At 43.9% G+C, this 11,011-nt stretch overlaps 1 protein-coding gene across 1 annotated transcript; it reads right to left on the reverse strand.

Annotated features, from left to right (window-relative positions):
• Window positions 1-4,181: 4,181 nt before the first annotated feature.
• Window positions 4,182-10,360, reverse strand: LOC119289589 (receptor-like protein kinase At3g21340). Its single transcript, XM_037568887.1, has 13 exons — window positions 9,835-10,360; window positions 9,427-9,642; window positions 6,950-7,230; window positions 6,718-6,856; window positions 6,567-6,638; window positions 6,396-6,467; window positions 6,225-6,305; window positions 5,957-6,120; window positions 5,598-5,866; window positions 5,386-5,512; window positions 5,218-5,286; window positions 4,939-5,131; window positions 4,182-4,790 (listed from the first exon to the last, which is right to left on the reverse strand). Exons 1-13 carry the CDS (start codon window positions 10,242-10,244, stop codon window positions 4,502-4,504), a joined length of 2,382 nt encoding a protein of 793 aa, XP_037424784.1. The 5' UTR covers window positions 10,245-10,360; the 3' UTR covers window positions 4,182-4,501.
• Window positions 10,361-11,011: the final 651 nt, after the last annotated feature.

Below are 11,011 nucleotides of genomic sequence, written 5' to 3' on the forward strand. Positions count from 1 at the left end.
CGCGCGCCTATGCCTCCTCCTCCTCGACCTCGACCTTGCCGGAGCCCCTGCCCTCGTTCTCTGCCGCCATCTCCCTCGACCCGCCTCGCCGCCGTCTCCCCCGACCCCGCCTCGCCGCCGTCTTCCCCGACCCCGCCTCGTCGCGCCTTGGTGCCGCATCTCCCCCGACCCCATCTCTCTCCCCGCCCTCTGTAAGCACTCTCCCCTTCCCTCTTCGCTGCTTAGTACGAACCCTAGCTATTTAGTGCTAGTTAGTATGAACCCTAGGCTATTTTTAGTGCTAGTTAGTTAATTACAATTAGTGTTAACCCTATTTAATTAGGTAGTACGAACCCTAGTTAAAAAATGGATACTTATATGGTAATTAGGGCAGTAGTTCCTAGGTACTAATTAGTTAGTAAGACCTAGGTACTAATTAGGTACTAGTTTATTTTTATTTATAGTAAGTTTATTTTTAGTAAGAACTAATTGAATTAATAGAACTAGTTAGTAAGAACTTGTTGCTATTTTTTTAGTTAAAGCAATTTTTCTCGCATCGACGTGGACGATGCCTATCCCGCATCCTCGTCGTCGAGTCGGCGGAGGACGACACCTGCTTGACCAGATGGGCCATGTCCGGGACTGGGCTCCGTCGGGGTGGTACTGGGAGGCGCTACCTACCGGGGGCGCAGGTTGGTGAGGAGCCAGCCTGTCGTTGACCCGAACCTTCTTTGGTGGCGGTCGCGTGGGCCAGTGACGGTCCAGAGGCTCGAGGACCCCGCGGAGGTGGTGCGTCACCGTTCCAGTGAGGAGGACGTGCACGTCCGTCGCTACTTGTTTGCGTTGGAGCACAGGTTCTCCAATACCTGGCAGGTTCTCCAGGGATCTCACTAGAGCTATGATCCCGTGATGGTTCCTTCTCTGTGGGCGTCCACCGCCCGCGCCGATACCCGTCGTGTGCTAGGGTTTTAGTTGTATTACTGATGTTATATGTATGATACTATTCGGGATATATTAGTGATAATATTCGATGATGTACGGAGGCATGAGATGATGTACTTTTGCTTATTGAATGCATGCTAATTTGAGTCCTATAAGATATTTTGAAATGTATATCTTGTGTTGCTCAAATAGGATATGTGCTTGCCCAAGTGGCCGGTCATGTTAGCAGGTTACACCTCCGAGTGGCCTATGTTTTGCCGGAGTGTTGATTCATTTCCGTTCCGGCAAATTTCAGGCGCTTGATATGTCATATTTTAGCAAAGGTCATGCCGGATTTTTCCGTGAATTTTGGCATGACTTGTGCCAGAATATGTAGGAAATATCGAGTGCCCCGGAAAGGAATTTTCAATTAATGTTTTAACTATGAACATAGGAAATGTCTGACGACGAAAAGGATTTTGCTATTTGCAAATACTGCGAAGACGAGCGCGGTCTGTATGACAGAATCTTCCTAGATGATGATAGGCACTTCAGCATCAAGCTGGACGAGAACTTCGAAGTGGATACACTAAGTCACAACGACAAGTCTTTTTTCATAATTAAGCATGACATCTGCTTCATTTTCTTCAACTTATATTTTTTTACTATTCTACTAGCGTATCCCCTGCCATGGAAGAGTTTTTGTATTGGATAAGATAGGTTTCAGTCATACTATGGAGGTAAAGAAGTTTACTTGAAGACCGAGCATGGTTATATTTTCCACGCAAAATTATACAATTCAGACGACTACTTATATTTTGGATGCAAAACATGGCGAGCACTATGCAAGACTTATGCATTTGAGCCTGATATGGTTATCACCTTTGATATTCGTCCGGAAGATGATACTAATTGAAGGTAATACCGACATCTGGGTCGATGTGCAGACGCCTCCAGTTATACCATTATGTGAGTTTCTCAACCATATTTATGTCTTTGATATTGTTTATTCAAAAATAGTTGACAACTAATTTCTATTGTCAGCTTATTTCTGTTCAAGCAAACATGTCCAGCGCTTGGTAGACAGGACCTACTACTGTCCCGGGGCTGAACTAAACTGCGAGGAGCTAAGTCATTATGTTTCATGGCTTGCGGATCTTGATACTGTCAAGACAAATTTTCTTCCTGTATTTAAAAATGTTAGTACTGAACACGTGCGACCAATAGTGTTCATAATGAACTACGATCACATCTATTAAGAAAAGATTGTAAGATTTTTACTATTTGTCCTCAATGCATCTTTTTCATACATTACTTTTTAAGCTAAACTTCATTGCTAAGTATGTTACCATACGATGTTCTTCAACAGGGACTCCCGATGGATGTTGTGCCTTATGGGATCGAGACTAAAGATACCATGAGTATTGTTAGCTTACGGCCAAGATATCCTACAAATCACTATAGTGCATTCAGGATTAGCGACGAATTCTTAATAGTGAAAGACTGGACCAAATATGTGATGGAGGAGCACAGACAAGTACTAGGAGGCAGCAAGCAGAATCGCGGCCCACGATTAAGAGACATGTTCATCTGCATGCTCCAACTTGATGAAGGAGGAGAGAGCTACACATGTTTTATGTTATTTTACCTGAGAGAGAGCAGCAGGAGTGATTAGCTAGCTAGAAATGAGTTTAAAGATGATGATGTGTTACACTATAACTATGATGATTAAATAGCTAGTGTTGGTGGTAATGACTATGATGATTATTTTGAGCTAGTGTTAGTGGTGATTAAATAAATACTGTTGGTGCTAATAACTATGATGATGATTAAATAGCTTGTGTTGGCCGATTAGATTCAAGTGGAGGCAACATGTGGTGCACATCGAAAGTACTACTAGTCCAAACTAGATCAAGTTTGGATTAGTAGTATACTTTTGACATGCGCCACATATTTCCTCCACTTGGACCTAATTCACCTTCATTTGACACGATGTTATGGACATAATGATATAAACCTCATAATTGGTATTGTATCAAAATTTGTATAGCGGCGGATAAATGCACTAAAATAAAAAAATAAAAAAAGAATACTAGTAGCCATGGATAGTAAACACGCTGCTACTAGCTAGATTAGCAGCAGCGCGGTAGATAACAAGCGCTGCCACTATGTGTCTTAGCAGCAGCGCGTGTCGCACGCGCTACTGCTAAGTAATAGCTGTAGCGCCTTATTAGTAGCGCGGCTGCCCGCGCTACTAGTGGGCATTAAACCTGCGCTACTACTAGGGTTTTCCCTGGTAGTGATGGGTCATGTCCATCACATCATTCTTCCAATGATGTGATCCTGTTCATCAAATGACAACACATGTCTATGGTTAGGAAACATAACCATCTTTGATTAACGAGCTAGTCAAGTAGAGGCATACTAGGGACTGTATGTTTTGTCTATGTATTCACACATGTACTAAGTTTCCGGTTAATACAACTATAGCATGAATAATAAACATTTATCATGAATTAAAAAAATAAATAATAACTTTATTATTGCCTCTAGGGCATATCTCCTTCAGCGGAGCCATGGACTCGTGGAAACACATGATGATTGACTGCACCAATGCCCGATGTGTATGGGCGCTCTCGGATGAAGAGCTGGCCAGAAGATGTGCCAACATATCAACGATGACCCACGCGAGTGGTTGTTTTGCCATGAATGAAACACTTAATCCAGAACAGTTTATGCGGATGTTTATCACCCTGTGGGCAGTAAGGGGTGCGAAGAGGAAAGCGGTTTATGAGTATATTCATCAATCTCCTTTATCTACACACCTCTTTATACAGCGATATATCAGTGATTTTCAGATTGAGACCAAGGTTGTGTTGACAAGAGCCAGTAGCCAGACACCAAGACCGAAACAATGGTTGAAGCCCCCGGCCAATATGTCGAAGCTCAATGTGGGTGTAGCAGTTGCAGAGAGGCGGCATGTGGGAACAATCACCACTAAATGGTCTGGAGAACCAATGGGGAGGAAGAGGAACACATGGCCTATATATTAAGATAGAGCCCACCCGGGTGAGATGCCACGGTTTCGCTCCTGAGGAGGTTTGAACCTGTTTTGAGATGGGTTTCGAACCGTGGCCAGCCGGGATGTGCTGTGACTCAGCCACTGGTACTGCCAGTTCTCAGTCATCACGTATTATCTCAATCTCAATCATTAAGAAAATCCAATGGAATGGAACACATTAAATGTATGAACATTTTTACATGTGTACTTGCTCTAATAAATCAATGTCATAAAATAATTATTGAATTCCTTAGATAAAGCATACTCCCTCCAAAAGGGATTGTTATTCGGGATGGTCATAGCTGCGCAACCAAGTCGCGAGTATAGAAATTTGTGGATGAGGGCCACAGAGAATTCGTTGTCCAAGTCTTCTCCTCACCTGAGAGCTGGACCTGTAGACATTGTTGGCACTCTGCCCAAATGATCTATCTCGAATGTTCTCTGGCTCACATTAGTTGACATGTCATCCCCATTCCGAGTCGTGTAAAAGCCAGCATTTGTGTAACCACGTGCAACCTCAAGCTCTAGGCACTCCTGCAACTACGCCACCAAATCAGTCATTGTGGGACGCTGCTCAGGTGCCTGCGTGGTGCACTTGAGTGCGGTGTCCGCGACTTTCCACACACTATTGATGTCGTGATCACCACGCATGCGTGAGTCCACTACAGCTTCGATATTGCCATGGGCTAGGCGCTGCCGCACCCATTGGACGATGCTCGTTGGCTCCGGGCCATTGAGGATGTGAGGTTGCCCAGTGACTATCTCTAGCAGCACTACGCCGAAGCTAAACACATCACTCTTGTTGGTCAGCTGAAATGTTGCAAGGTACCTTCAAAAGTATGACATGCACAATGAGTCGAGTTTCAAGGAGAGCACTTTTGCATATTAACTGGTAGATCAGTTTCGAAGTTATAACTTAAGAGGTATATACTCAGTTGTAATCATCCTAAGAGAAAATATTGAAATGATCCACTTACTCGGGGGCAAGGTAACCATATGTGCCGACCACTCTAGCAGTAGACACATGGGTATCATTGCCACGATTGAAAGCCTTGAGCAAGCCAAAATCAGCTATCTTGGCCTCCAGGTTTGCATTCAATAGAATGTTAGACGTTTTCACATCCCTATGAATGAGTGGTGGATTGCATCCTTTGTGAAGGTACTCAAGCCCTGCATGCACATCGCATCATCAACCAGGTCAGCGTTGATCTTCCATGCTAAAGAAACATAGTAAATTTCAGATTTAAAATCTTTACCTTGTGCGGATTCCAATGCAATGCGAAGTCTCTGCCTCCAGGTTAAAGTTTTTCCATTGTTCGTGCTCCCTGCAAGAAATCAGCATGTAAGTCACAAGCACTGATATTGTTTGTCAGTACTTCTTAATTTACTTAAGGTCGTTACTTGATTTGAGAAACCGGCTGTACCTCCAAGATGTTGGTGTAGAGCTCCTTCAGGCATGTACTCATATACAAGAGCCATGTACTCCCTCTCCTTGCAGTAGCCAATCAAGGACACAAGATTCTTGTGATGAATCTTAGCCAAGGTCTGAGCCTGAAAGCAAAATCGTTCGTCCATTACCGAACCGAATTCTCACCTTTGCATCAGTTAAACTAGAGCATATCAAATTAATTCTCACCTCCGCCAGGAATTCTTGTACACCTTGATCTGAAGATTCAGAGCGCAGTTTGACAGCTACTTGGGTCCCGTCCTGCAAGAAGCCATGGTAGACTTTGCCAAACCCTCCTCGGCCAATCACTCTCTGGAAGCTGTTCGTTATGGTTTCCAGTTCATTGTACGTGAAGCGGCGATTATCGAGCCTCAGCGAGCTGTGCCCACTGCTGCTCTGAGCGTGTGACGGTGCGATAATCGCCTTGTTCCCCATCGTGATGATGTTGCTAGTTGTACCTTTAGAAACCAGAAAGACAAACTAGTGTTATCTAATCACTTCACCATTCATCCAGGCTTGCCGACTTTTATGTTTCAGGCAAGTCTTACCATGCATCCGCCTGCGCAGGAAAAGGAGTAGCACCAACAGAAGCACAATCAGCAACACTGCAACTACCGTCCCAACAACATAGACGGCAACCATAGACCTGCTATTCTTTTGTGCAGGCTGACAAGAATCTCTGTTAGTGCAGAGGTTCGGGTTGTTATCATATCTAGCAAAAAGAAAAAAAATGAGTAAATGATAGTATTGACGAACTAAGGTAAGCCACTGCCAATTTGGAATTATCACTGGAAAGTTCTGATGTTAGATACAAACTTGATTATGAGGGAGTCATCTCGAGTTCTTTTCAGAAGCTCGGAAGGAATTGATCCACTGAGTTGATTGCCTGTGAAGTCTCTAAAAGAAGCACGTAGTTTTCAGAGTAAAATTAACTAATGCGTGTACTATGGAAGTAAGTATTTGAGAACTGCACCATTAATTACTTACAGAAGCGTGAGCAATGACAATTGTGATAGGATCTCAGGGATTGAGCCAGTCAGATTATTGCTTGACAAATCCCTGCCAATTAGTAAGGTCCAAGGTAAAGAACTTACTATTTCCCAAACAAAAAATTTAACATCCAGTGTGGAATGGCTAGGTTAACAATCTTCGACTTACAAGTACTGTAAACCTTTGAGATTGGCAAAAGAAAATGACACGTTGCCACTCAAACCACTCGAAGATAGATTCCTACATCATGTAATGACTCAGATTATGGTACCTGTTTCAACCCAAAAAATGGTACTGTCACATAGTAACATTTACTCACAAGCCTGTGACACTTGGCGGGCTAGACTCGAAATATTTGCACCTCAATCCATCCCATGCATACTTCTTTGGCGCACACGGATCGCCCATCCAGTTTTTCTTCACCTTGTAAGTGTCTCTGACCGCCGTGATGGCAGCAACTATATATAACATTTCTCAGTAGCAATACACAAATCTATGATTAACAACCAGGCCGCAAGCATCTGAAATTCTGAGCATAACTGCTTGATTACCTTCCTGAGCGATCGTGGCTGTGCCGGTGGTGGACACAACCGAGAAGATCTCGGCAGCGTTCATGATCGGCGGAAGCGTCGAAGTCTTCGTGGCGTTCATTGAGATGTTGTACGGGTGAGAGGAGTAGAAGGGCTTGTCACTGTAGATGATGTCGGTGAAGAGGTACGAGGGGGTGTAGCCGCCGGAATACCCTAGCTCGCCATTAAGGTATATGTTGAACTGTCGGATGGTGTTGCGGGGGAGGTGCTGCAGCTCTGCCAAGTACACCATGCAGACGTACCTGTCGTTTTCAATTTCAGTTTCATCAAACTTTCAGCACCAACTGAAATCACTGAAATTCAGTGAAATTCAGTTATTTCAGTTTGCATTTCAGCCAAAAGACCGAAATATTCATTTGAATTTAATTAAATATTTGAAATTTTCAAAAAGTATTTTGAAAAATATTTGATTTCCTGTGTACTACTGAATTTGCTGAAATATTTTGACCGAAACGTAATATTTCAGTGTCTACTGAAATTAATGAAATTCAGTGAATTACATTGAAATCTCACTGAATGTAAAAACCATCCTGTCCTACATACATGTATAATATTTAGGAGTTGTATACGTGTTGACTGATTTTTCTTCTTCTCAAACGCAGTCACATTTCTAAGCCTCTGGATACACAACCGTGCTTCATCTCTAAGTCATTCTATATATATCATACAAATTAAGAATTGCATTAACGATTCTCTACAAAGTAGCTTATCATCTCTCTACAGATATATATCCTCAATGTACACAATCAAACTAAGAATTGCATTAACGATTCTCTACAAACTAAGAATTGCATTAACGATACTCTGTACACGACCGAACTATACAAGATGATGAGGTAACCATCAAATCATGTCAATCCAAGGACGTAGATTACTTCAATGGCGAGCGCTTAACTTTTGTAGCAGGAAATTAATACCATATACCAAATATCAATCGTGTGTGATAATCATATAACTAACGTGTAATTGATATCCTACCTAATATCAATGCGTAATATTAACGTGCATTGCACATATGCATTTACTAGTATAGTAAAACGGAAAGTTACACCCTTCTACATTGATTTGGCTTAAATGTATCAACAGTCCAGATCCTTTGAGCGTCCGCAGTCCCTCTCTGGGCCCGTCACAGTGCGTGCACATGCCGACCCAACCTATGGTTACCGGTGCTCCTTAAGTTGACTTGGGTGGCTTGTCATTATCGGGCCAAAATGACGTGGCTGCGCGATTGAGAGAGGGGGGTGACTCTCTTTTAGCAGGCCTACCCATCCGTGAGGCGATGCGAGGCTTTGTGTGTTGTTCCACCAAAGTGTCTCGTCCCCAGCTCCGATCCATCCCAATCTCCAGCTCATCTCCCTTTTTTTCCAGCGTCGACCTCAAACAGGTACTGGCCGCATCTTGTTGCTCTCTCACATCATCTCGTGTATAGATGTGTTGGTTTCGTTTGTGATACATTGCGTCGTGGAACTGTGTGGGTAGTGCTCAGGTGATCATGTTCTTTATTTTTTAATCAAAATACTGCTACTTCCCCCACCTCATAGTATAAATGTTATTACAATCAATATACTAATATATTGGTTATAATAACATCTTATATTATGGGATGGAAGGAGTATTTGATATTTCAAGCTCCTGTAAAATCTGATCTCCAACTTGATGTGGGGACATGAAATCAAATTGTTGTATTGTTTTATGAGTGAAGTGGTCTTCGAACTATTTGAGAGGTGTGTCACATAGGTCACTGAACAATGAAAATATCATTTAGGCCCTCGAAGTGCAATAAGTGTGTAAATACATGAAACATCTCTAAAGTAGTTTGAGGACTTATGTGACACCTGAACTAATATGAGGACCTAGATGATACATATATTGCACTTTGAGAACCTGAACTAATATGAGGACCTAGATGATACATATATTGCACTTTGAGAACCTGGATAACATCTTTCATAGTTCAAGAACCTACATGACACCACTGAAATAGTTCAAGGACCTAGAATGCACTTCATTCTTGTTTTATATACCGAATATGGCTTCGTTGCACCAATTAATCACCACATGCTTGTTATGTTGCACCAATTAATCACCACATGCTGCTAATCCTACGGCTATGGAGGGGTCAGATAGGATGCAAGGTATCAAGACGTCTGATCCCTAGCGCTTCCCTTGTTATTAGCACTAGTATGTCATTTGTCCGCAATTTTTATTGACAGCCAAACTTTGAACAAAAATGTTGTACTATTTAGATATCCATTTTCCATGATTTTACCCCATATATTTTCTTTTATATTTCTATCTTTTTTCTTGAGGATGGACGGGCACGGCAACAGGTGTCTCCATGCTCCAGTGCAAATATGGGGTCTGAACCTGCATCATGCGCCTCGGACGAATAAATGCGTACAGTACACTACACACCTTCTAAATCAGATGCTACGTACCCGGGCATGTGGTTCTTGGCGCTAGGCTGGGCATTCCAGATGAAGCCGAAGGCGCTGGAGGGGTCGGTGGGCATGACTGCAGTCTGCATCACGGCTGATGGAGCCTCGAAGGAGTTACTTCGATTCTCGACAATATTGTCCGTTGAGATTACTGACCACTCCGCCGTCTTGCTCAATAGTGGCATCCATATACGATCGTATGGATCATCGGGGTACCTTGATAAATCGGTTGCATTAAAGAAACAAAGATTAGTTACAAGATCATCAAAACGGAAACCATTAATTGTCAATCATTGTTACCCTAACGGTTGGTGTTATATATCCGTTGTACTCCGTATCAGCTTGATGCATACGGTCTTAAGTTAATGAAAAAGAAACCTTCTTTATTCGAAAATAATGCTTGAGTACCTGACAATTACGCTATCGCTTGCGCCGAAGTTTCTCCTGTCTGAAAGAACCAGCCCCTGCGACTCGTCAGACTGCGGGTAGAGATTGTTCTTGAGCGGCCTGAGGTCCAGGCTGGAGATGAAAGGCGTCCCGGAGCCGGTGTCCACGAGGCAGACCTGCACGTGGTCGTCGGAGATGATGGAGATGATCTCGTAAATCATCATCTCGTCCGTGGCTGAGATGTTCACGGTCTGCCAGTAGTTGACGCCCAAATATAGGTCGAAGATGGGCAACCGGTTGAGGTTGTCGTAGTTGCCGTACATGAACATGGCTCGAATGAGATACTTGAGGCCGGACACGAGGTCCCCTACCGTGTAGCAGCTGCGCGCATCGCGGTCGCCGGAGAAGCTCCTTAGTGTGTGCCAGTTCATTGGTAGAGACGCCGTGACATACTCAGCCGATATGTTGTGGTTGGTGCCCGCGTCGGTGAAGCCAGTGTCCGGGACGTACGAGAGTTTGGTGACGTTGTCCGTGAAGCCTGTGGACGTCTCCGGCAGGCCGCAGTCAATGCTTATGAAATCTGTATTGTATTAGTGTAATAATGTCAGAAAATGTAAGGAACAAGGACGGATTTGATGGAACAACGTTTGTGCGGCTAGCTGGTGCCGTACTACATGCATGGCCACCATCGTTCTCACATGTGTGGAAGAGCTAGCGTACACGGGCTCACCTGAGCTATCGAGCTGGGCATGGACTTGAAGAGCAGGACCGAGAAGGAGCAACAAGAGCCACCGGACCGCCATTGCTCTCGGCCATGGTCCTCTTTCCATGGTGCTGGAACACCAGCTAGAACTAGAACGCAATATGTGTGCGTCCAACACCACATGTTGATCAGTTTATATAGATAGAAGCTAGGCTGTTGTTCTTGCCCACTAGCTACATCTGGGCGTAGGTGATCCCGTACGCCATCCGCCCGTAAGTGTAGCATTACTGATCAACATGGAATGGGATGACTTATTATACGCGTGTGGGTCGACCACCTTGCTGGGCGCATAAATGCATGCATGCATGCATGGCGTTGGATATGTGTCGCCGCCGCTCGACGTGCATAGAGGCGTTATTAACTTGCCACTTGCCACATGGTGGTTGGCTGGCCGCCGCTCGACGTGCATAGAGGACTGGCTCCACATATATATCA

The sequence above is a fragment of the Triticum dicoccoides genome, chromosome 4A, assembly GCF_002162155.2.
Source record: "Triticum dicoccoides isolate Atlit2015 ecotype Zavitan chromosome 4A, WEW_v2.0, whole genome shotgun sequence".
Taxonomy (NCBI): domain Eukaryota; kingdom Viridiplantae; phylum Streptophyta; class Magnoliopsida; order Poales; family Poaceae; genus Triticum; species Triticum dicoccoides.

What these genes read in the sequence shown, in the direction of transcription:
- LOC119289589 (XM_037568887.1), bottom strand. Translation starts at nt 10,244, where the DNA reads ATGAACTGGCACACACTAAGGAGCTTCTCCGGCGACCGCGATGCGCGC. An exon ending in GCCAAGAACCACATGCCCGG is followed by an intron (nt 7,231 to 9,426) that starts GTACGTAGCATC and finishes TGAAAACGACAG; the next exon opens with GTACGTCTGCATGGTGTACT. An exon ending in TGCATTGGAATCCGCACAAG is followed by an intron (nt 5,132 to 5,217) that starts GTAAAGATTTTA and finishes ATGTGCATGCAG; the next exon opens with GGCTTGAGTACCTTCACAAA.